Source organism: Marmota flaviventris, chromosome 2 (genome assembly GCF_047511675.1).
Source record: "Marmota flaviventris isolate mMarFla1 chromosome 2, mMarFla1.hap1, whole genome shotgun sequence".
NCBI lineage: Eukaryota > Metazoa > Chordata > Mammalia > Rodentia > Sciuridae > Marmota > Marmota flaviventris.
This window is the reverse complement of record NC_092499.1, coordinates 173,601,822-173,626,927: the sequence shown is the minus strand read 5'-3', so window position 1 is coordinate 173,626,927 and position 25,106 is coordinate 173,601,822. Positions and strand designations below refer to the sequence as shown.

Here is a 25,106-nt window from a genome sequence, read left to right as displayed (position 1 = left end):
TCTCCTTGCCCTCTGTGGGCAGTGTGGAGCTCCTTTGGCATTTGGGGGGCACCAGGTATAATGGGACTGGTCTAGAACAAGGCCTATGGAGGACCAGGACTATGGGGTTAGCTGTGAGGGTCAAAGGTGGCAGGTTAATTTCTGAGTGACAATAAAATTGGAAGAACATGGTCTCCAGTTACTTGTGTTACTTCCACCTGAGACTCCACCTGTGATATCTTTGTGAGTTCAAGGTTTCTGAGACCTGATGTGGGAAATGGAGATTCTTTCTGCATTCATCTTAAAGACAAGAGAGTGCCTGCCAGCATTTTCCATGACCATATCCAGAACCCATTCCAAAACCAGTCTGCTTGTAATGTAGCTTCAGAACCTGATGAATTAGTTTCTTGCATGAGCCCCTCAAAAATGCTGACAGTATTGTAGTAGTACTTAGGGCTTTATTTGACTGTCTCCACAGTGGACAAGCTGGCCATACCCTTGGGGAGGCCAGGAGGTCAGGTAACTGGCTGCCAGTTTCTCCTATCCAGGCTTCCCAAAGAAGGAGCTTACCTAGTCCCCTGGTTTTCAGGGGCAATACTCAGGAAGCCTGATGATAAATAGGATGACCAGTACCTTTAGTTTAATCGTATTACACCCTGGACCCCTTAGCAGCTTTTCAAGATGCATTCCAGTGAGGCTTGAGAACCACTTCATCCATCTTACCCACTAATAGTATACAAGAAATTACTTGCGGCAGGGGCAAGGGAGGAGGGGTGCTGGCAGGGGACCCCCCCCCCAGTCCTGGGGAGCTGGGGCATGGGGGCGGTGCCGGCAGCGGTGCCACGTCTTCGTGGGGTGCCCAGGAAGCGGTGGCGTCATTGCAGCTGGCGCTGGGCCCTCCGCAGCATGCCGCGTGTTTACAAACCTGACGCAGCGTCAGCGCTGGCTGGCAGACATCCGGCAGCATCATCTCTGACCCTGCCTGCCCGCCAGTCCCCTGGCGCGTGCGGGCGGCCACATCCTCACCTCTAAATTTAGACGGCAGGAAGTAGAACCTGGGGGAGGGGAGGGGAGGAATGACTTGAGCTAGCTCTGACCCCATGCACTCGGGAGGAGGAGGACTTAGCATCTCAGGGATCGGAGGAGAGGGGGAATAGGGACCGAGGAAGGAGGAAGGAATGAAGAGCCCTGAGACCGCCTTTGGCCTCATCCCTTGGGAAAGCCGGGACACAGCCTCTATTGGAGGGGAGGCAGGGAGCTCCTGTTCCTGAAAGTGGAAACTGCCGGTGAGGGGTTCCGGGCCTCGGGCGCCACCTTCTGTCCCTTTAGAGAATCGGTTTTGCCCTGAGTGGGTTGATCTGAGTCTTTGGGTTTGGAGGGTGGTCAGGGTGTCCGGAATTCCGAGTCAGGAGGTGGTGGGTCATTTCCGTCCAGGCCCAAACATTCTGTGGGCAGGTGGAATAGGTGGGGCTAAGTGCAAAGAGCAGCTTAGCAGCTTGAATATATTTTGAAAAAGACTGCTTTTTGCTAAGATTGATAAGCAAGGTCACAGTTCCAAGTAGAATGGAAACCTCAGTAGCCAGACCTTGGGATGTGCAGAGAAGGAAGTCAGCATGCCAGCCTTTGATCCATAGATGAGTGGATTGGAGGGCAGGGATGAATATCTGAGATAGACATAGAAACCTATAGTAAGTTACACTTTTTTTTTTTTTTTGGTATGGGGGATTGAACCCAGGGATACTTAACCAGTGAGCCTCTGGTTTACACTTTTTATTTTGAGATAGGGCCTTACTAAGTTGCTGAGGCTAGTCTCAAACTTTCAGTCTTCCTTCCTCAACCTCCCAGGTTCTTGGGGATTACAGGCCTCCCTTACAAATCTTAAATGTACAAATCAGTGAGTCTTTATGTATATACTGTGTAATCATCACTCAGATTGAGATATGCAGGAAATTCTCTCCGGACCCTTCTTACTCATCTCCCCTCCCTTACAGTCTCTCTTCTGATCCCTGTCTTCACAGAACTTCCTGAACTTTGTGTAAATGAAGTCATACAGTATATGCTTTTTTGTCTCTTGCCACTTGCTCACTGTCATGTCTTTTAGGTATATCTATGTTGTTGCAAGTATCAGATAGTTCAGTTTTGTTTATTGCTGAAGAATATTCAATTGGGTGACTATACTACATATAGTGCAATGTATGTATCTATTCTACTGCTGATAGACCTTTGGGTTGTTTATAGTTTTCTTTTTTTTTGTTATTATAAAAAATCACTAGAAACGTTCTTTTTTATTACTAATAACAAAGGCTTTATTGATTAGACTTCTCTTTTATCATTGCCCTATTAGTGTTTCCTTGAATTACTACATACATTTCTGGTGCTCTTGAGCTCAAATCTGCCCCCAGGTCAGCTTGTGGAGAAACCAAATGAAAACAGAACTTAACGAATGATAGCAGTTATTAGGTAGAAACATTATTTTTTAAAAAAATTTTTTTGGTTGTAGTTGGACACAATACCTTTATCTTAATTATTTATTTTTTATATGGTGCTGAGGATCAAACCCAAGGCCTCACACGTGCTAGGCGAGCCCTCTACTGCTGAGCCACAATTCCAGCACTAGAAACATTCTTTAACAGATTTATTTGGTGGAATATACCCTGCTTCTCTTGGGTGTATTCTTAACAGTGGATTGCTATGCAGTAGGAAGGGTCATGCTTAACTCTTGGTTATGGGTGACAGTTTTTTATTTATACCATAGTTGCAGGCAGCTTCCTCTACCTGAATTTATTCTGATGTTAGATCCTGGACACTGTTAGATTCTGCAACTTCTGCTACTCAAACCTCAGTGAAGGAACTGGAGTAGACATTGTTTGGGTCAAAGAAAGACCAGAAACAGGATCAGGACTGAGAGTATTGTCCCAGGACACCTCCAAATCCTCTCGATCATTCTGGGAATAGAGAGGCTGTGTCTTCTGGGGCAGATTCAGACACCCTGTTGGCCTCCCAGCAACGGCTCCTCTAGTCTGGCGTCTCTGAGCAAGCTGGCTTAGTGTAACTGTCAATTTGATGTCTGGCCTCTGGTGCCACGGGTCCTCATGGTCCTCCGTTTCCTGGGCTCCTTGCTGCTTTGTGGTGACCGAGGGGCTGGGTGGCTGGGCAAAAAAAATGTACCAGAAATAGCAGAGGCTTGATGGACACCAGCCTCGTGGCACTCTCTGGGGGGAGGGTGGGACTTAGTCCTTCCCACCAAATTGCTACCTCATTGAGACTGTAAAAGACTAACAGAAAGCCTAGATGAGAATTGAAGGGGGGGGGGAGAGAGAGAGAGAGAGAGAGAGAGAGAGAGAGAGAGAGAGAACAAGAACACGAGGGCACATGCCAGGCAAGAGTCAGGAGCAAAGCAGTGTCTATCCTTCTGTGTGCAAATATCCTGGACTTGGTGTTGAGCATCCTGTCGTCTGTGCAAGTATCCTTGGGTATGTGTGAGCATCCAGGGGTTGGTGTCAGCATTCTGGGGTTGGTGTGAGCATCCGGGGTTGAGTCAGCATTCTGGGGTTGGTGTGAGCATCCTATGGTCTATGCAAGTATCTCGAGGCCTGTGCAAATGTCCTTGGGTATGTGTATCCTGGGGTTAGTGTGTGTCTCCAGGGTTTGATGGGAGCATCCTGGGGTTAGTGTGAGCTTTCTGGGGTTGGGACATACTGGACCACAGTAGCCATGCTTGGCTGTGCTAGTTCAGGATCAACAGCCTCATGGTCAATGTCTCTTGACTTTGGCTTTTTTGGTCATCTCCTCACTGGCCACTACTTGCCTCTGCTTTGGGGCCTGTGGATAGGAAAGAGGTACTAACAGGTTTGGGATAGAATTGATGGATGTCAGAGGCTTAGGATGGGCTCCATTTCCTGGTGGGGACTCAAATGCATCCCCCTTTTCTTTTCTTTATTCCCTTCCTTTCTCCTACATTTATTTACTTATTTCTTCTTCCCTGCATCCTTTAGAGGTAACTCTTCTTGTCCAGGTCTTCAGAGAGGGAGGAGTAGGACTCGGTCCCCTCTAGAGGACAGAGTGTGATGGGAGCCTGTGAGTGTCCCTTGGGGCAGCTGAGCTGTGACACTCCTCCTCCTAGGTTCCTAGAAGGCGAGTGCGGACGGTATGCAAAGTTGTGAATCCAGTGGCGACAGTGCGGATGACCCTCTCAGTCGTGGCCTACGGAGAAGGGGACAGCCTCGTGTGGTGGTGATCGGCGCCGGCTTGGCTGGCCTGGCTGCAGCCAAAGCACTTCTGGAGCAGGGCTTCACAGATGTCACTGTGCTTGAGGCTTCCAGCCGCATCGGAGGCCGCGTGCAGAGCGTGAAACTTGGTGAGCATTACCCCAGGCAGCACCTCCCTAGGTCACATTTTATTCTCTAACCCATGACCCTGTCTGAAATCTCATTATCTTCTTCCTTAGGATACACATTTCTTCATATAACCTGTAAATATTTTCCAGAAGCTTCCTTTGTGTCCTTCACAGAGGGGGAGAAGGTGGAGTTCTAACATACGTTCTTGGAGAATGCTGGCTTGGTAGCTAGGATTCATAGTGTTCAGGAGGAAGGGGACACCTAGAAGCAGCTTGCTTGGTGCTAGGTGGGCTAGTTTCTTCTATGTTGCAAGAAGGGGAATCTGCAACTTCCTACTAGTCATTAATTTTTGAGTATGAATTAGTGTATCATTGCTAAGAGAGCTAGTCCTAGGACAATAGAAACTTAGGTTATCAGAGGTGGAAGGGATTTTGGGCCTTCTTGTGGGTGATGTGCAGGTCTTAGGATTGTCTGTAAAGAAGGTCTATTCAGGTTTCAGATAAAGAGGACCCTAGAGAAAGCAGCCAAGTAAAAGACTTGATTTTGGGATGGGCAGATTTTACCAAGTCTCCTACAGAGTGGGGGAGATTGCTTGAAATGCAGCTGGAGGTCAGGACTTCCCAGTCATTGTGGGGATCTGACCAGTGAGAGGTTAAGTGGGTTGGGACCATGAAGATGATCCATGGCAAGCACACATGGTGGCCTGCAGTGTGTGGATGAGCCCTCTGTAGGGTTTTGTGTGTGTTTGTGTCTGTTCTACCCCAGTTGGCAAGGGCAAGAAGAGCCTGTGTGCTCACTTGCTTGGAGAGGAAGGTGGTCAGGCTTAGAACCAGCAGAGGTTAGGACACCTAACCTCTTCTTGTAGAAGAATGAGTTAAGAGTCTTTCCCTAGAGCAGTGACTAGGAAGCATATGTAAAGTTTTGTCCCTCCTCCTCTGCCACACACTGTAGTGTCTGCTGGAAGTCAGGATGAAAGTACCATCCAAAGGACTTGTAAACCCGGGACAGCCCGTGGAAGTGCTGGGACTCTTTGCTAACACCCAATTGGTTGGCTGGCTGGGAGCCTTGGGGAAAGGCAGTCTAATTACCCATCTGGATGAGATATTCAGGGTTTGATATAGAAACAGAAGACAAGGAGACAGATGGCCTAGTCATGGTAGCTGAGAGCTGAGAGCTGAGACATGACCATGCTAAATGGTCATCATTAGCTGTAACCTGTACGAATCTTTCTCTGAATCTCAAGACCTGCACCTTACCTACAAAGGGACCCCAAATTCCCTTCCACCTCTGCTAACCAACCTTCCTATTGCCTGGGGCAATTCACACTCATACAGGAAAATGCTGGTACAAGGTGGCACTGCAGGAGAGAAGGGCCGAGGAAGGCTGAGAGGATGATTGGGTAGGAAGTCTTGCTGTGGGGAAGGAGGCTGGGTATGCAATGGTGGTGGTAGAAGTTGAGCAGATGGAGAGAAGAAGGGACAGTATGTGTGGAACGATGAATGTGAGAAGATGGAGGTGGCCAGGATGGGGAGCACATGTTAGAGCAAGGGTGTGTATAATTGTGTCATGTGTGCAGTTCCTAGGACACGAAATGTCTGTGAAGTTGGCATAGAGATGATGTCTGATGCCCTTTGGATGCATGGATGATAGACAAGGATGACAGAGACAGAGGGGCCAGCTGGGAGGGGGCAGGCAACATCCTCTGCTGGGGGCTTGCTCTGTACAAAGCTTGGGGATAGAGGTGGAACACTGACTCTGATCCTGACCTTGAGCTTCTCACCTCTTCCTGCTTTTGATGAGTATCCTGAGGCAGGAAAGGTGCTCTGTGTCAGGGCTGCCCAGTGGGTGGTGTAACTTGTAACTCCCTGCTGTGCCCTAGGAAGGGTTCAGGTCCCTCCTCAGAGTACTGGTAGCTTTCCTCTTCCATTGTGAACTCTCAGCAGACCAGACACTTGGGGAGCCTGAAACCTAAGGCTCTAGAGGAAGGTTAGTAATAGAATGACCTTAAAGACCACTGGGTTACCTTTGCAGGCAGGGCGCCAGGCTTTCAACTACTGGTGCTCTTCAGTCTGATCACTTTTCTTGGACAAAGAGACCTATACATTCCTGCTTCTTCCAGAGACGCCAGGAAATTCTGTTTTGTTAGCTGTGGTATGAGGTTGCATTTTCTCTTGTTTTTGGCATGTACATGTGTACAGGGCTATTTTTAGTAACTGCTGATTTAATTAGAAGCAGCCAAGGAAAGGGAAGGCATAAAAAAGGAGAACATGCCTAGTTCTTAGGGTGAGGGCTAATACTGCTGTGTGTTAGAATATATTGGATAGCTATTGCTGTATAACAAAATGCCTTCAAATGCAATGGCTTAAAGCAGCATCATTTGATTTGCTTAAATTCTGCAGGTCAGAAATGTTGGCAGGACTCAGGTAAGTGGGTCTTTTGCTGGATTTGCCTTAGCTCCCTCATATGCAACAGTCATCTGGCAGCTTAACTGGGGTTGGTTAAGATATCTAAGATGGCCTCACCCACATGCTTGGTGGTTGGCATAGGTTTTTTGGTTCCAGCATGTGTCTCTAGTAGGATAAGACTGGTCCCCCTGCACCATGGTTGTTATATTCTAGAGGGTGAGAGTAGAAGCCACGAAATCTCTTGAGGCCTTGGCTCTGAAGCCACAAATATCACTTTCACCATATTCTACTAATCAAAGCAAGACATGAGTCCAGCCCAGATTCCAGGGGTGGGGAAAAGGACTCCACCTCTTGATGGGAGAAATGGCAAAGTCATGTTGCCAAGGGGCATGTTTACAAGGATAGGATGGTTTTTTTGTGACCATCTTGGCAAGAAATTTACCACATATATCTTGAACCAGTGTGCAAAAACAAAACACCAAAAATGTTTCTATCCTCTTTGCATTGTTTTGACTTCTCTGGGAACTAAGTAGGGAAGGAAATGAATGTACCATGGTCCTTGAAGCATTAGAAGAGGAAACTGAGGCTCAGGCAGAGAGACAGCATGCCAAAGTCTAGACTTTGGCTGGAGGTGGAAAATAGAACCATTTCCCAGGGCTGTCCCAACTTGGACCCAGGAGTGACCCTCCAACCACCTCAAATAGATGCTCTAACCAGAGAATGTCTGCCCCCTGTGCTAAAGGATTAGAAGGCTTATTTCCCCCTGGAGATCTGGTTTAGATTTCTCTAAGGAGGAATCTTTCAAACTGGAATGTTGGCCCTCTCTCTCCTCCCCATTTGGAAGGGGCCTTTTTCTATCTGGGAGAAGGACTTAGACCCTGGGGTGATGATGGTATTGAGGAGCTTGAGTAAGGCTGGATGAGGATCTTGGTCCTTTACTTAACTTGGGTGCCCAGGTGTCCACAGTTTTCCTCTCGAGCAGGGAGGCGCCAGGGAGGAGGGAGGTCTGGTATCTGGTGTTATTTTGGAAAAAGGTTGGACTGGAAATGGAGAGCCTTCTAACTGTTCCCCTCCTGAATCATTCTGGGTGGCTCTTCTCTTAGCTGTAAAGTGGGTTTCACTGGGAACTTTTCCCTGAAGTCTTGTGGTTTTCAGAGGATGCTGAGCCCTTTCTTGTCCTGTTCTTGAGGTTGGGAGGATTCCCTTGGAGGAAGAAGAGGAGGCAGTGTTCAGGCCCTGTCTAAAGAAATCCCTGCCCCTCTAAGGGCCTATTGTTGTTGCCATTAGGACACGCCACCTTTGAGCTGGGAGCTACCTGGATCCATGGCTCCCAGGGGAATCCTGTCTATCATCTAGCAGAAGCCAATGGCCTCTTGGAAGAGACAACTGATGGGGAGCGCAGCGTGGGCCGCATCAGCCTCTACTCCAAGAATGGGGTGGCCTGCTACCTTACCAACCGTGGCCGCAGGATCCCCAAGGACGTGGTTGAGGAATTCAGCGATTTATACAACGAGGTGAGGGTTGGTCAGGCAACAGGGTGTGGGGAGGGTAGAAGGAGTTGGGAGACCTGCTGGGATCTTCTATGATCCTACTTGTGTGTCTTTGCACACTGTGGGCCCTACCTTTGGAAAGGAAGGACAGTTTGAGAATAAAAAGCAAATAATGAGTGGAGAGGTACTAGGCAAGTCATAATTGATGCACATGATTAAATATTTCTTCAAAATGGCCTTGAACATCTTTTGTTAGTGTTATTAGTAGATACTTGGGTGGCAGAGTTTTCTATTATTGTTTTTGGATACTCTTAAAATTTTATTTTCTAATTATTCACAGTACATAGCAGTAGAACTGATTTTTATATATTGATTTTAACTTCCTTGCTGAATTATTATTTTGATTCTAATAATATCTAGTTACATTATGGAATACAAATTAGTATATCTACTAATATACTAATTTGTATTCCATAATGTAACTATTAATATACTAGTTTATATTCTATGAATATTTCTGAACTTTAGGAACTACATGAAAATGAGAATTTTGTCTTTTTTCTTTCTAATCCTTAGGGCAGAGTTGTCTAGTAGAACACTTTCACAGTGATGGATATATTTTAAATCTGCACTATCCAATAGGGTAGTCACTAGCCACATGTGGCTTTTGAGCACTTGAAATGAAGCTGGTATATCTGAGAAGCTAAATATTTAATTTTAAGTTGCTATAGGTGTCTAGTGATTACTGTATTGGGTGCACAGCTTCAGAGTATTTTTCTTACCATATTGCACTGGTTAATATCACAGTCTAATATTAGAGGTAGCAATGGCATACATCCTTGAATTATTCAGGTTTTTAAAAAATTGTTAATGTTCTTAGTATCTTTCAGTGGTGCTGTGAACTGCACTGAACAGGCAAGGTAATGTATAGACTTTGTTTTCTGATAGCCTGTCATTTGTAATGTAATGACCCTTTGTAGTCCATCCAGGACAGCAAATGGGCCAGCAAGCACCTTTTGTGCATTTTCTAATCTCTTGCTTTGGAAGTCCCTGCTGTGTGGAGGACAGGGACACAAAGTATTTTCTCTGTAGGCACTGGCAGTATATTTTCTGTATAGTTCCTTGGTATTATGTGTTTTCACTCACTGCAGAGAGGTTGAATTATTAACGATCAGATAAGGACTAGTATTCTTCAAGGTAGACCTTCCTGGTCTACACCCTGATTCCCAGGCTCTTGGAGTGCTTCAAGCATGGATGCTTCTTGAAAATGACTTTCAGGACCATGACCTCCCCCGACCTACCACTGCCCCAGCACTGGGGTTCAAGCCCAGAGACTAGCACATGCTAGGCATATGCTTTACCACTGAGCTGCACTCCCAAACCTTGCTCTTTTAAATGTCCTTAAAAGTAGATCATCAGCTGGGTGTGGTAGTCCTGGGGATTACGGGGATTGTACACCTATAATTTCAGCAGCTTGGGAGGCTGAGGCAGGAGGACTGCAAGTTTGAAGCCAGCCCCATCAATTTAGCAAGACCTTAAGAAACTTAGTGAGATCTTGTCTCAGAATAAAAAAATAAAAAGGGCCAGGGATGTGGCTCAGTGGTAAAGTGCCTCTGGGTTCAATAATCAGTACCAAAAAAAAAAAAAAAAAGTAGATCATCATCATCAACTTGTGCTGGTCCATTTGATTTTTGAAAGTCAAGGGTATGAGTTATGGAAAATAGGGTAGATAAAGTAGGTTATCAGTTTATCAATCTGGGTCATGATGCTTTGGGTCTGAAGGTTGAAGTATAACCATGAGGTTAGGATTTCCTTGATGATGATCTTGATTCAAATATCAGTTATAATATTTATTAGCTATGTAATTTTTTTTTTTGGGGGGGTTACTGGGGATTGAACCCAGGGGCACTTAACCACTGAGCTACATCCCCAGCCCTTTTTTGTATTTTATTTAGAAACAGGTTCTCACTGAGTTGCTTAGGGCCTAACAAAGTTGCTGAGGCTGGCTTTGAACTCGAGATCCTCCTGCTTCAACCTCCTGAGCCGCTGGGATTACAGGTGTGTGCCACTGGGCCTGGCCTAGCTGTGTAATCTTGAGCAAGTTATTGAACCTCTCAGATCTTTACTTTCCTTATTTGTAAAAAGGACATGGTTGTACCTACTTATTAATGTTGTAAGGATTAAATGAGATCCCAGTGAAAAGTGCTTAATAAGAATTGAGGTAGCTGGGCGTGGTGGCACATGCCTGCAATTCCAGTAGCTTGGGAGGCTAAGGCAGGAGGATCTCAAGTTCAAAGCCAGCCTCAGCAACTTAGTGAGGCCCTAAACAACTTAGTGAGAACCTGTCACAAAAAAAAAAAAAAAAAAAAAAAAAAAAGCCAGGGATATCATACAATGGTTAAGTGTCCCTAGGTTCAATTCCTGTATCCCTCCAAAAAAAGGTGGGGCTAGTATTAGCTACCTTTGACCTGTCCCATTTCCTGGAATCACATCAGGAAGCCATTATTTAACTCAGGGGAGGAGACTGTACCTACATGACAAACTCATGTTCAAGTTAAGGCTGTCCTCAGCAGTGGTGGACACAAAGACAGGCAACATTCCTTACTCCTCAGTTGGGTTTTGGCCTCTAGTCAATCAACGTGAGCTAAGGATGGGCTACCATGTTGCTAATCACTCAAGGAAAAACCCCAGGGAGGGTGAGGTAGTTGAGAGCCTGACGCTTTGGCAGTGGTCTGGTGTGAGGAATTTGCTGAGGACTCCATGAAGAATTTGCTGAGGACTCCAGTTAAGGCCAAACACTCAGTATCTTGTGACTGCAGAGAGGACAAACGAATAATTTAACTCATTTTCTTTTGTATAATTTATTCTTACAAGACATGTTTAATTCATGTTTCTATCTCTTGTGGAGGCCTTTCCCTTGAGTGGAATGGTGGGGGTGGAGAGTGGTGATCTCAGTAGGCTTTGCCACCTCCCTTGACTCTGTGGCTCCAGGGCCTGTCCCAGGGCTGGGGTGCAGGGCAGACATTGTTCTCCCAGATGTGTGCTGACTGAATCTGAACTCACTCTAGGAAAGGAAGCACACCCCTAGTCAGCTCAGCTGCAGATGTTCAGCCCAGGAGCCCACATTTGCCGGTGTCCTGGGAATGACAGCAGTGGGTGGGGGATCTTGCTGTCTTCCTGCTGACAGATTTTTTAGATTAAGTCTTAGTCCTTGATGTCCCAGCCCCACCCTGTCTTTTCAGAGTCATCTCTTGAACTTTCTCTCTCCTTGTTGCTCCCTTTGGCAAGATTAATCCACATTAAGGTTTCTGAATGCATCTCCATCTCTCCCCACCTGTCTCCCTGCCCACCTCTGGCTGTGCTCTTCCCGCTGCCTGAAACACTTTGCTTTTCTTTCCCAATGCCATCCTGACTATCTCTCAACTATTTAGGGGCTGGTAGATCTCATAACACCTGGGTTCTTTTCTATCACAGCATGTCCCATAAATACAGCTGTCATGGAATATCTCTATAATTTGAGTGGTCATGGGCTGGGACCCTTTCTCTCTTGCTCACCATTACAACCTGTGTCTGGCATGAAGCCTAATAAATGTGTGTTGAGTGAATGTTGGGGCCTGCCCCAGGGATGGCTTAGCTTCTTTAGGGAGGCCTGCCTAGAGTTTTGTGGAGGTTATATACCAAGCAGGCAGGGAATGAGTAGAAGGACTCTGTTCAAGGGACTGATTATCACTATTGCTGAGATGTGGGTTGGAATTCTTGCTGAAATGTGCCCACAAAATAATTTCCATTCCTTGGTGTGCTGGGGCTTCCTTGAGATGCCCTTCTGTGTTCAACCCTTCCCTCTGCATTGCCTCTTTTTTTACATGCATCTGAGACCCTAATGAAGGGCGTGCTTTATGTGGATCCAGGAAGGTGCTGTTGCCACCCTTTCTCCTTTCACAAGGCAAAAGAGGCATCTCTGAGTGATCAGATCTCAGGGACCCTCTGCTCCTCTCCCTGCAACACTGGCCAGTCGACAGCTTTAGGCTGCTTTCTTGGGAAAGGGCAGAACAGAAATGCTTGGGCAGGAGGACAGGGAAAGGGTTGTGCATTTGATTCTTGGAAAAGGTGGGTGTACGTAGACCTGTGTTCCTTCGTGGGATGTGGAGCCCTACAGACCTATACAGAGCCTCTGAGGGGGTGGTTTCTTTTCCCCCAGACTGTATAGGTGCCAAATGTTTCAATTCTAAGCGAAGGCCCAGCAACAACCTTGGAATCCATGCCACCTCTCTGAGGTGAGGAGGCTGGCTGCCTAGGGCAGCCTGCCATTCCCAGTCTGCTTAGCAGGTGCTCCTTCATGCAGAGGTCAAGGGCTCAGCACATCCGGGAACCACCTGGTAGCTGTCACTTTCAAATTGGGCTCCTTTCATTTGGGGGTGGAGGTGCAATGAGGGAGTGTGAGTTTCCTGGGGTCTCTCTGGCAGGTCTATAACTTGACCCAGGAATTCTTCCGGCATGGTAAACCAGTCAACGCTGAGAGTCAAAACAGCGTGGGGGTGTTCACCCGGGAGGAGGTGCGCAATCGCATCAGGGATGACCCTGACGACCCGGAGGCCACCAAGCGCCTGAAGCTTGCCATGATCCAGCAGTACCTGAAGGTATCTTTGCTTTTAAGTACAGCTGTCAGAGTGAAGAAGCCTGATTCTGGGGGAGTCTGGGTCTGAGGAGGGCTGTGCTGCTCAGAGTTCTTGTTCTTTGCCCAGCCTGGCTCTGGTGTCATTGGCTTCTCTCTGGGTCCTCCCACAGGTGGAGAGCTGTGAGAGCAGCTCACACAGCATAGACGAGGTGTCCCTGAGCGCCTTTGGGGAGTGGACGGAGATCCCCGGTGCCCACCACATCATTCCCTCAGGCTTCATGCGGGTTGTAGAGCTGCTGGCTGAGGGCATCCCCTCCCATGTCATCCAGTTGGGGAAACCGGTCCGTTGCATTCACTGGGACCAGGCCTCAGCCCGCCCTCGGGGCCCTGAGATTGAGCCCCGGGTTGAGGGCGACCATAATCATGACACCGGGGAGGTTGGTCAGAGTGGAGTGGGTCCCCAGGGGGGCAGATGGGATGAGGATGAGCAGTGGCCGGTGATGGTGGAGTGCGAGGACTGCGAGGTGATCCCAGCGGACCATGTGATCGTGACGGTGTCGCTGGGCGTGCTGAAGAGGCAGTACACCAGCTTCTTCCAGCCAGGCCTGCCGGCAGAGAAGGTGGCTGCCATTCACCGCCTGGGCATCGGCACCACCGACAAGATCTTCCTTGAATTCGAGGAGCCCTTCTGGGGCCCCGAGTGCAACAGCCTGCAGTTCGTGTGGGAGGACGAGGCAGAGAGCCGCACCCTCACCTACCCGCCGGAGCTCTGGTATCGCAAGATCTGCGGCTTCGATGTCCTCTACCCGCCTGAGCGCTATGGCCACGTGCTGAGTGGCTGGATCTGCGGGGAGGAGGCCCTCGTCATGGAGAAGTGCGACGATGAGGCTGTGGCTGAGATCTGCACGGAGATGCTGCGTCAGTTCACAGGTGTGTCCTCTGCCGCCCTTTCCACCTGACCCCTTTGTCAGCCAGCTTCCCCCGAAGACCCTTGGCAGCTCTCCCCTCCCCAGACTGTGAAACCCAGATGGCTGTGGGCACCGGGAGCCACTGCAGGGCACCAGCTTGGCTCCTAAATTGCTGACACTCTCACTTCAGAGCATGAAACTCTAAATGGGTGCTGTGTTCTCTTCCCCTTCTAAGGACTGATGGCAAAAACACTGCCCATTCCTTTCCCATGGTCTTCCTAAGAGTTGGATTTGATTTTATAATCTGATTGTTTTAGTAAAACATTTTCTACACATATTTTCAGGAGAACTTAACAGGGATCCCTGACATTAGAATGGAAAATATGATTATCTGTAATTTTTTTTTTTTTTTTTTGCAGTGCTGGGCATTGAACCCCAGCCTTGTGCTAGGCTAGTACTGTACCAACTGAGCTACATTCCCAGCTCCTATAGTTATTTTTAAGATAGGAAAACTAGGACCCTGAGAGATGGAATGTTTTGCTGGGGGGTCACCCAGAGGTGATGAGTGGGCCTCCCTCCCCCTCTCCTCTTCCACCCTCAGTGCTTTCTCCAGGCAGCCTGATATTCCTGGAGCCCTGGAGGTGGGGTGGAGTTGTTCATTCTGGAATGCCTTCTGTATGTATGCAGCTTTGTTTCTTATCCTTCCTCCTCTTGGCTCTTCTGACTCCCCAACAGGGAACTCCAACATTCCAAAACCTCGGCGAATCCTGCGCTCAGCCTGGGGCAGCAACCCCTACTTCCGAGGTTCTTATTCATACACACAGGTGGGCTCAAGCGGGGCAGATGTGGAGAAGCTGGCCAAGCCCCTGCCCTACACCGAGAGTTCTAAGACAGCGGTGAGTGGGGATGTGTTTGGTGAGAGGCCTGGGAGTGGGTGTGTGGGTATTTCGTGTGTGTCTGGTCCAGGTTGAGGAAGGGTATGAGGTAGTGTTCACTAAGGTGTGCTAAAGTCAGGCAGCAGTGGAGTGGCACTTAAAATGAAAGAGAAAACAAGACAGTGTGCGCTTAACATCTGGAAGAAAAAAAAAATGGAATCAAATTGAAACTTTAAATGCTTTCTTGGGATGATAAAAACTGAGCCATTTCATTCTGTTAGTTAATATGGTAGCAGTTAGCCGTATTTGGTTTAAATTAACCAGAATTTAAATTAATAAATTAAAAATTTCGTTTCTTGGGTGCATTAGTCACATTTCAAATTTAATAGCCACATGTAGCAAGGGGCTATCCTATTGGATTATGCAGCTATAGAATTTTTCAGTGTCATAGAATGTTCTATTGGATAGCACGGATTCAATGGAAATATTTTCCCACCATGTTTTAGAAAATAAAATTAAGAACACGACCCACTCCAAAATTATGTCACCTGTACACTAAAAAAAAGGTAAATTTGAGAGAAATATATATTTTTGTTTCCACAAGGTGGATTTTTAGTTTTCCCAACTAAGTGTACATATAACAATAAATGTTAAAACCCCCACAGAATTAAATTTAAGACAATTCTTTGGAAAATTGGCGAAAGAAATTTCAGTCAACCAAGGTTTACACTGTGTCTGCCCTGCTGTGCTCAGAGGGAGAAAGGAAAGGGGTCTTCAGAGAGGTCCCTACCACTGCCATAGCTATCTTTGCAAAAAGTAAACCTCTTATCACCTGCCTCAGGACTAGTGCATGTAAAAAGGCAAAGTAAAACAAAAATAACTGTGGCTTAAACAAGACAACTTTACTTCCATCACACAAAAGGAAATCTGGAGGTAGGCGTCAGGACCTAGTATTATTAGTTACTGACTTTTATCTTCAGGGCCACCTTATGGTCCAAGAAGGGTGCAGAGGCTCTGGATCTTACATCTGCCTCTTAGTCTAGAAGAAGGAAAGGCAGATGGGCAAAAAAGGGAATCCTTTGGAGCTGAGACATGGATCTCTAAGCAACCATGCATTTGCATCTCATTGGCCAGCACTTTGCCATGTGACCACACCTTGATGATGGAGAGGCTGGGCCACATCATTTTTATTTGGGATGACATCTGGCCCAATTAAAAATTAGGGCTTTATAATTGAGGAGATAGAGGAGAAAGGGTGGATGTGGGAACAGGTGTCTGCTACAACATCCTTCCCGCCATGATGGATTAAAAACTGCATTCGATCAGGCTCCACAGCTGATGCCTTGGCATTTGCAGTTTGAAAGGCATCAGAATAAAGTCCACACACAAGCTTGGGATGCAAGAACTTGAACTTTGCCTGGACTTTACCAAGAGAGCCTGCTTTCTCCAGGTTGATTCCTGGATATACAAAAAATTGCACTTTCCCCCAGTGTGGAGCATTTTGCTCCCACTTTTACCTTTCTTTGAATGTTCTTTGCCTCTATTCATCCAGCATCTTCTGAGAACTGGCCCAAAGGTCCTCTCCTCTGGGAAACTCTGTGGGATCCACCAGGCCTCTTTTCTGAGCCGTTGGCACCTCATCCAAACACCTACCACATCATGTATGACCGTTGTTTAGTAATTGGGTTTCATGTCTGGCTTCCCCACCAGCATGGAAGCACCACAAAGCAGCAGCCTGCTCACCTTTTATCATCCAAGTGCCCAGAACAGTCCCTGGACCTTGATAGGGGCTCCATAAAGGTTTGTTAAATCACCACCTGACTTTATCAATTGCTTATGTTCTTCCAGGTTCTAAGTGCTTTAGATCCATGATTTCACTCAGTCCTTGTAACCACCCTCAGAAGTAGGAGGTACAAACACATTGGGCCAGTGAGAAAATCAAGGCTCAGGGAGGTTAAACCCCTTGCCCTGTTTGCTACTAAGAGGCTCACAGAGCATTTGAGACTGCAGAGCCTGGACTTCTAATAGCCTCAGGTCAGAAAGAACCAAGGTCTGGATGTTTGGGGAAGAAAGAGGGGAAGGTGACCAGGTGGGATGTGTAGCTCCTCATCCTGTGGAAGCAGCAGAACCTGCATCTTAGATGCCTGCCCATTCTTCTGTGATTTGTGGTAGGGATGAGGGTTCTAGGGCATTCAAGAAGCTCTTTGGCCTCTGCTGCTCCTTCATCCTCACCTTCCCTTCCCCCTACCCAGCCCATGCAGGTGCTGTTCTCTGGTGAGGCCACTCACCGCAAGTACTACTCCACCACCCATGGTGCTCTGCTCTCTGGCCAGCGCGAGGCTGCTCGTCTCATCGAGATGTACCGAGACCTCTTCCAGCAGGGGACCTGAGGGCTATCCTCACTGCCTAGCGAGCATGTTCCTTAAAGAACAACTAACTCGTGACTGCCAGCCCCTGCCCCTTCCCCCCTTGTGCCCCTAACTTCCCCATCCTCTGTAGAATGGATTTTAATCTTTGGTAGAGCTAGATAATCTGGCTGGCCTCAGACCCAGCCCTGTAGCTGTTCCTTTTCTCCAGACCAGGTGGTGACCCTGTGGGGCCCGTTGATTTACCTCTGTGCTGGGATGCTGACTCCTGCACCTCCCCTTCTCCCTCCTTGTTATTGCAAGTGCCTTCGATACTTTGCATTTTGGGATAATAAAAGAGGCCACCCTTCCTGTGCTCCTCAGCTTCTCTCCTCAGTTCTCCTCAGCCTCTGCGTGTGTGTTTTTAATCACACCTCCTTTGAGGGGGGGTTGGTGGGGGGAACCATGGCCTGACGATGTCCCCAGAACGGTAGGTGCTTGCATTTACTGGAGGGGATGTCCCCCTCACCCTATTTGTGGCTAAACAGAGAGCTTCCTCAGGAATATAGGCCTCACCCTGCCCAGTGCTGGCTCCTTCAGGATGGGCCTAGGTCGGCTTCATGGCCCTTTGCCAGACTTCTTGGAGCTTAATTGGATAATGAACTGCATGGAGTGAGGTGAGTTCCATGTGAGGAGACCCCACTTGTGGCTCCCTGCCAGGCTCAGATGTGTTCATTGTTAATCTGTTGCTGGTCACAGGGTGGTGGATCTGGCCCTTACAGAGGTGTCTTTTGAGCCTCTGGGAATGTGGATAACATGACCATTTTTTTTTTTCTTTTTTGGTGGCAGGGAGATATCCTGAGTGTGATCCATCTGCTGTGTTCCAAGGATCTGCCACTTATGGGAGGTGGGGATAGAATTTTCTTCTCTTTTTGCTGAGTGGAACATGTCCTTGCACTTATACTCCACCCACACACCTATAGGTGCTTCTTGTGCATATGTAGACATACAGCCTCCATCCATGTACCTATACATAACATGAACCTACATATACACATGCACATACCTGAGTTTATCCACGAGAAGTGTTTATAGAATTTTTGCCAAGGATCCATACCCATCTGCTGGCATAACTTAAAAATATATATATATAACATTTTTTTGAACAGAGGAATGTATTCATGTGATTCAAGCCCAAAAGCCCTTTGAATTGTATATTTTTTGAGGGTGGGGGGGGTACTGGGGTTTGGACCCAGGGGTGCTTAATCACTGAGACACATTCCCAGTTCTTTTAATTTTTTATTTTGAAATGGGTCTTGCTAAGTTATCTAGGACCTTGCTAAGTTGGTGAGGTGGGCCTGAACTTGTGATCCTCCTGCCTCAGCCTCCTGAGCTGCTGGTATCGCAGGTATGTGTCACTGAGCCTGGTGAAACAACCCTTGTTATACCTGTCCAGAATCACCATTGCCCCTCCATATCCCCTTGCTATTATGTCAGGTGTTTCTCTTAGATATATCAATATTAAGATACTTTTCCTTCTTTTTATACAAAAGTGCCAAAGTATTCATCCTGTCCTGCATTCTGCTTTTTTAGATTAACAGTATACACTGGACATCTTTCCACAGTAGTACTTAAACAGACAGTGTAAATTTAGACATTACTTTGGTTAAAGCAGGTCTGTCTCCTTCCTGACTTCGTGCCTTGGAGGCACCTGTCCACCTCTCACCCTCCCCAGTTCCTGGTTTTTCCCACCAACTGCAGTGGGATGGACAGAAGTAAACCCATGGCATAAATATGGGGGAAGAAAGTAATACAGGTTCTCGGGGTCACAGGCATAGGAATTGTAAGGGACTCCATGAGGATGAGAAGGCAGGAAATGTTTCTTCGGTGACTCCATGTCAGGTATAGGTAAGAGGGAGGGAGAGAACATTCACTTGGTGCCAGTCACCCTCTGGCAGGGTGTCAGTCATAAATGATGGGCACATTGTCTCTTGATTTGTTATGGATGCCAACTTTGGCTGGAAGGGTGACTTATCCCTGAGGGTAAGTGAAGTCTCAGAGTGGTTAATAAGTGTGCCCATTGTCACTCAGGTAGGTAGTGATACTGAGACATACACTGAGATCTGCCTGACCCCACAGTCAGGCTCATTCTATTGTATCGTACTTGATGAAGAAAAGAGATTGAAGCCACCAAAGCAATCTGAAGCCATTGCCAGAGAGGGTGGACACGGGCACAGCCTCCCTAGGAGGCTGTGCGACTGATTCTACCAGGGCTGGTCTTGTGCTTGCTAGCATTTTCCCTCCCTGATTTCCATCCAAGAGAAATCTGAGTGCAGATGCCCACAAAAGATGTGTACCAAAATTTTCATAGAAATGAAGTTTACAATAACTAGAAATTGGACTCATCCCAGCTGTCCACCCATAGAAAAAAATGGATGAACTGTAGTACATTCACACAATGGAATATTACTTAGCAATAGAATAAAATAAATGACTATTTGCAACAATGTGGATTATCTCAAAGACATGGTTCATTGTTGAATGGAAAAATCCAGATACAAGGCTATGTCCTGGATGATTTCTTTTATATAAAGTTTAAGAACCTGCAAAATGAAGCTATGGCATTAGCAGCGAGGAGATGGGCATAGTTAACAGGAGTTCATGCATTGGTAAAAATGCAAGTCACATACTGAATATTTATGCATATTTTTGTATTGTGTGACTTAATTTAAAAGATTAAAGTAGGGTCTAAAGACTTCCTCCCCATTCTCCCAACCCACCCAACCCAAAATGTGCTGTGTTTGTCTAGCTAATTTCTTTCTTGGCAGAGACAAAGCATTCTAAGATCCGATAAAGGGAGGAGGGACCTACTTAGGCCCATTGGCTACTCAATGATAAGGGTTGACCTGGAATTCATATAGAATGTCCCTGCTTATTTGATCCATTATTCTGTGTGTCCCCTCATCTTCTCAGTGCCTGCAGATGTTCAAGAGAGGTGGGGAGTGTTTCATAACAGAGGAAATCGAGGTTCCCAGAAGGACTTGTGTGCGGCTGAGCAAGTCCACACAGTTTAGAGAGGATGTGATCTTGTGGGAGTGGGAACAATCCTGGGAGGAAGCCAGCGGGGACCCTTGTGACACACAGGAGGGGTCAGGTTGGAGGAGGGGTCAGGTTGGAGGAGAGTCTGCCAAAGCAACCAGCCCTCCAATGTGCTGTTCCACCTCAAATAATTGCATAATGTAGGTAGCGTTTATGATTTACAGCTCGAAAAGCAGATTCCAGGCAGATGAACAAAGAGGAGCAAGAACCCTTCAGCAGCGTGGAGCAGCTAGACACCTGGAACCCAGGATGCATTCCATGTGGTGACTAAGTTCCTGAAGCAGATGTGGACAACCAAACATTGATGGACAACCAAAGGGATCTATCAAATGTGGCATGCTCAGGCCATCACTCTTTCCAGCATTGCCATATAGTTCCCATTGCCTGAAAGGTCACCTGGAGAGAAGTTCTTTCCTGCACTGGATTCTATGTGGACTTGGTTGGTTTCTTGTGCTTTGGGTATCAGGGAATCCATAGTCACAGCATTCAGTTGTGGCTTTGGATGCCTCAGAAATGTGCCCTCAGAAGGCTTCGGGCACTATGTCTTCCTGACTTTGCTGCTATATGACAATGAGTTATCTTCTACTTTATGGAAACTGCCTGCAGTCTGCCCCTCCCACAAGTATAGCACTGGAACACCTCTGGTTTGAGCCACTGTTAGTCAGCTTTCTGTTGCTGGGACAAAATACCTGAGGTAATTAACTTAAGAGGAAGAAAGGTTTATTTTGGCTCAGAGTTGTAGAGATTTTGGTTCATTGGTCCCCTTGCTTTTGGCTGTGGTGGCACAGTACATTATGGTGGGAGCATATGTTGGAAGACATTTGCCTCATGGTAGCCTGGAAACACAGAGAGACAGGAAGGGATTGGGGTCCCAATACCCTAATGACCTAACTTCCTTCCATTGGCTCCACCATTTAAAGGTTCCACCACATCCCAGTAGTGTCATAGGCTGGTGACCAAGCCTTCAAAGCATGAGCCTTTGGGGACATTGGAGATTTATTCTAAGGCAGTCACCTTGCAGGACCAAGTAGAATGGGCTCAAGTGTAACCCTGAGGTGCAGAGTGAGGTAAGGGGATCTGCTGGCTCAATTCTTGAGATTTGCCTGTCTAATTAATGGTCTTCCAAACTTAATGGTAGATACGAGAGACTGGGTTTTCTTATAATGACTGGCTGGGCTGTTTGTTGAGTCTACTCCTGGCTTGTATAGGGAATCAAACCATCAACACATGAGAAGAGTGGTTGCCCTGCTAAGGTGACCAGGACATCTAACTTCATATTATGTATTTAATATAAGAAAGGAAGGACTTGGTCACTTCCCTGTTTGGATACAAAAGCCATTCTCACTTTCCATGATTCTAGAGGTGGTTGGTTGACATTGAGTTTGCAGGAATGTTCAAAACCTAGACCTCAGGAATGGAAAGTGTTGGGCATATTTTATTTCCGTAAACTCAGTATTTGTACAATTTAATCTATTGGATGGGGTGTTCCCCTCTACATTTCACTATAGATTCAACCTCTTTTTTTTTGTCTTAGATATGCTACTGTCCCCATTACCATACCTGGAGAACGTGAGGTCAAACAGTCATCTCTCCATCCCCAGCTCAAGGCCATGTGGTCACTTTATGTCTTTCTCGTTTGTGAGTGGCTTCAGTGTACTTTATGGCACCCTGGACTATTGGTTCTTCCTTTGCTTAAATTAGTTTGGTTTAGGTTTCCTTCACTTATGATCAGTCCTGACTAATTCAAATTGGTTCCAGAACTGGGGTTTTACATTTGATCTACCATTTCCCTTGGTCTGTCTCCAGTACCTTCAACTCTTTTGACCCTTGTTCTATTAAAGCCAGTTAACCTAAGCCTTGGATCAAGCCACAGCTATTCCTGGGCCACTGAAGGGGCTTCTGGAGAAAAAACACAGAGCCACACCTGCTGGCCAAAGCAAAGCAAAAGGAAGCAAATGAAACAAAACATCATGGCACTGCCTACAGGATCTTCTGTGGATGTGATGTGTCCAAATCAGAACTCTTTATTCTGCTGCTTCCCAGATTTCAGCTGCCTCTGGTCTTCTCCACTTGAGAACCATTTGTGGAACCACCATGTGGCTCTTTGCAAACACCTTGAGTCATTGTTGACTCATCCTGTTTTTCTTTCATACCACATCTGATTGTTAGATTTACCATCATTGAATCTTGTTCTTTCATACCACATCTTATGGTTAGATTTACCATCACTGAATCTTGTTGGCTATCCTTACAAAACATCCTGAATCTGCTCTTCCGACTGCTTGCATGTGTGCTCTAGATAGCTATAGTAGCCTCTTATGTGATGTCCCTTCTTCCACATCTACCCTGTTAGCCTGTGTGAGCCTTTTAAAATACCAGTTCAGCCTTGTTGTCTCCCTGGTTTCCACCAACATCCATCACACCAGGACGAAGTGATCTCCAACACCCTACCTATGTGATCTATCCCCTGCCTCTCACCTCCTGCCCCTCTCCTTCCATTGGCCCTAGCTGTTCTCCTTGTCTGGAATATTTCCCTTTGGAAATTTGCAAGGCTTCTTCCTCTCTGTCTTCAGATCTCTACTCAGACGTCACTTCTCTGGGAAGCCTGCCCTGAGCATCCTGTTTTCACAGCCTCCCCCTTCTCTGTCCTCTCCCCATGACTGTTTCCTTTTCCCTGATGTTATTTTTTTTTTGTGTGTATGTGTTTACCTATTCATTTGCTTATCCCTCTTCTCACTATAATATAAAATTTCATGTTACCCATTATAAGTAAGTTTGTTTCATGTTCACTGCTGCCTATGAAGTATGTCCAAAATAGTGCCTGGCATAATAGTAGGCTATCAATAAATATTTGCAAAATGAATGAACAAGGAACTGAAAATACCAAGCTAAATGGTGCCACCACAGAGACCCACCTCCAGTGCTGGTGACAGTCCTGGCTTTCCCTTGTCAGCTCTCTCCTCTCAAGCTGCTCATACTCCCCTCTCCCCACAACTTCACCCTTATCACTGTCACCAGGCAGTGTGGCCTCCTGCTTCATAGACAAAGTAGACCCCTTAGAGGTCATGTCCTCACCCAGTTAACAAGTTCTCCAGCTTCACACCTGTCCTGCGGGACCTCCCTCCTGACACAATGGGAGATGAGGCTCTGCCTCTTAAGACCAGGGTGACCCTTCACCTGTGCATTCCTTGTTCCAAATATAGAGGCCTTGCTTCTTCCACTTCACTCTCCCCATCTCTCCACTCCATCCTTCCCATCCGTATTTCTGCATATCTGTCCCCCTGCCCTCCCTTTCTTTGCCTCCCTGGATAGTTAAGCTTCACAGCAGCATTTTCTATTTGCTTTTTCTGCATTCTCACTGTCCTCACCCTAGCAGTTGTTGGGAGGGATTCTCATATTTCAGAGAGAGACACACAAAAAAGGCCAGACTGACCCCCCCCTTTCTCAATGGCTAAGAGGTGAGGAATAATCCAGTTCTTGGATCTCTAGAAGCAAATGCTCTATTGGGACTATAACCCACATCCTCTGGCGCCATCTGCTGGCCATATCAGAACAAAACCTTGCTGCGCTGAGAATGGAGTCTGGATTCTTTGAGCTTTTCAAAATCCAAACAAATGAACCAACACAAACAATCTTAACTATAAAAGGAGGCCTTATTGTTCCCTAAAGTAATTTCTTTTGTTCGTTTGTTCATTCATTTTTTTTTGTTTGTCCATCAAATGTTAATGACTTACTTTTGTATGCCAGGCGCTGTGAGGAGAAACTTCATGTGTCTTGGTGGTGGTGGTGGGGGGTACAGTACCAGGGATTATACTTAGAGGCACTTAATCACTGAGCCACATCCCCAGCCCTATTTTGTATTTTATTTAAAGACAGGGTCTCACAGTTGCTTAGCACCTCGCCATTGCTGAGGCTGGCTTTGAACTTGCAATCCTCCTGTCTTAGCTCCTGAACTGCTGGGATTATAGGCATGTACTCTGTGTGTGTGTGTGTGTGTGTGTGTGTGTGTGTGTGTGTGTGTTTACATGAAAGATTATTTAATGACAGTGCTTTTGGAATTATATGTCTCTAAACACCACAATAGTCCTACAATACAGTTTGTTTTGGGTGGAAGGTGGGGGATTTGGTACAGAAAGGCTTACTTAAATAACAGTTGGGAAAGAAAGTTCCTTTGTGTTTATGTGGTTTGCACTATAAGTTTGGTTTAGGGGCAGGGTGAACTGAAAGATAAATGGTTCTTAGCTACAAAACATACTCAATTGATCAAAATTGATTAAAGAACAAATCTACATTTTTAGGTGATCTTTCAAAATGAGTTCTCTGTTCTGAATTACCCATTAACTACTGGGGATTCAAACTCACTCCCTTATTATAAAAATGCATATTCATGCTGGGCATGGTGGTACATGACTGTAATCCTAGTGGCTCGGAAGGTTGAGGTAGGAGGATTGCAACTCAAAGCCAGCCTCAGCAACTTAGCGAGGCCCCAAGCAACTTAGCAAGACCCTAAATAAAATATAAAAAAGAACTGGGGATGTGGCTCAGTGGCTAAGTACCCCTGGATTCAATCCCTTGAATGAATGAATAAATAAATAAATATTTATAAAATGTTTATGGTTGTGGTGTTCTAGTTACAAATAGCTTCTACTTTTCTAATATAGAATTTCACTTTTGGGAAACTTTAATTATGCTTCAAGAATTAAGTTTACTAAATCAATAAATAAAATATGTGAATTTATCTTGTCCCCCAAGTGAAGCTGGACTTATGGGTTGTATACGATTCTTTTATGTTTGGACATAAGTAATAGAGGTGTAAGGAAGAAGTCTTTGGTATGAATATATACTTACTGTGTCCCAGTAAATCTGGCTTCCTTTGGGGACAAAATAAGGTCTCATTAAAAAAAAACTTATTTATTGGAATAGAATGGCATATGTAACTCACAGATCATGAGTGTACAACATGTAAAATTTTGAACCTCTCATGTAACTAGAAACAGAAGTGTCCCTTGTGCCTCTCCCAGTCATTACTCCCACCAAGGGTGTGTTATCTTGT

At 46.3% G+C, this 25,106-nt stretch overlaps 1 protein-coding gene and 1 long non-coding RNA gene across 8 annotated transcripts in view; both read left to right on the top strand.

Annotated features, from left to right (window-relative positions):
- The window catches only part of Smox (spermine oxidase), a 36,624-nt gene extending 19,534 nt beyond the window's left edge, over positions 1–17,090 (top strand). For 3 of the 7 annotated variants that reach the window (XM_027954893.2, XM_027954887.2, XM_027954897.2), the window contains exons 2-8: positions 4,103–4,336; positions 8,009–8,235; positions 12,675–12,848; positions 12,997–13,756; positions 14,470–14,630; positions 16,320–16,409; positions 16,862–17,090. In XM_027954893.2, coding sequence (XP_027810694.2) covers positions 4,129–4,336; positions 8,009–8,235; positions 12,675–12,848; positions 12,997–13,756; positions 14,470–14,630; positions 16,320–16,409; positions 16,862–16,999 — 1,758 coding nt within the window. In that variant the 5' untranslated portion in view covers positions 4,103–4,128 and the 3' untranslated portion in view covers positions 17,000–17,090. The other 4 variants (XM_027954900.2, XM_071608785.1, XM_027954906.2 and 1 more) reach the window with 3 other exon arrangements.
- Positions 17,091–17,763: 673 nt separating this feature from the next.
- On the top strand, positions 17,764–24,665 carry LOC114107512 (uncharacterized). The gene is made up of 2 exons (XR_003585335.2): positions 17,764–17,861; positions 20,218–24,665. It is a non-coding gene; the product is annotated as an uncharacterized lncRNA (long non-coding RNA).
- Positions 24,666–25,106: the final 441 nt, after the last annotated feature.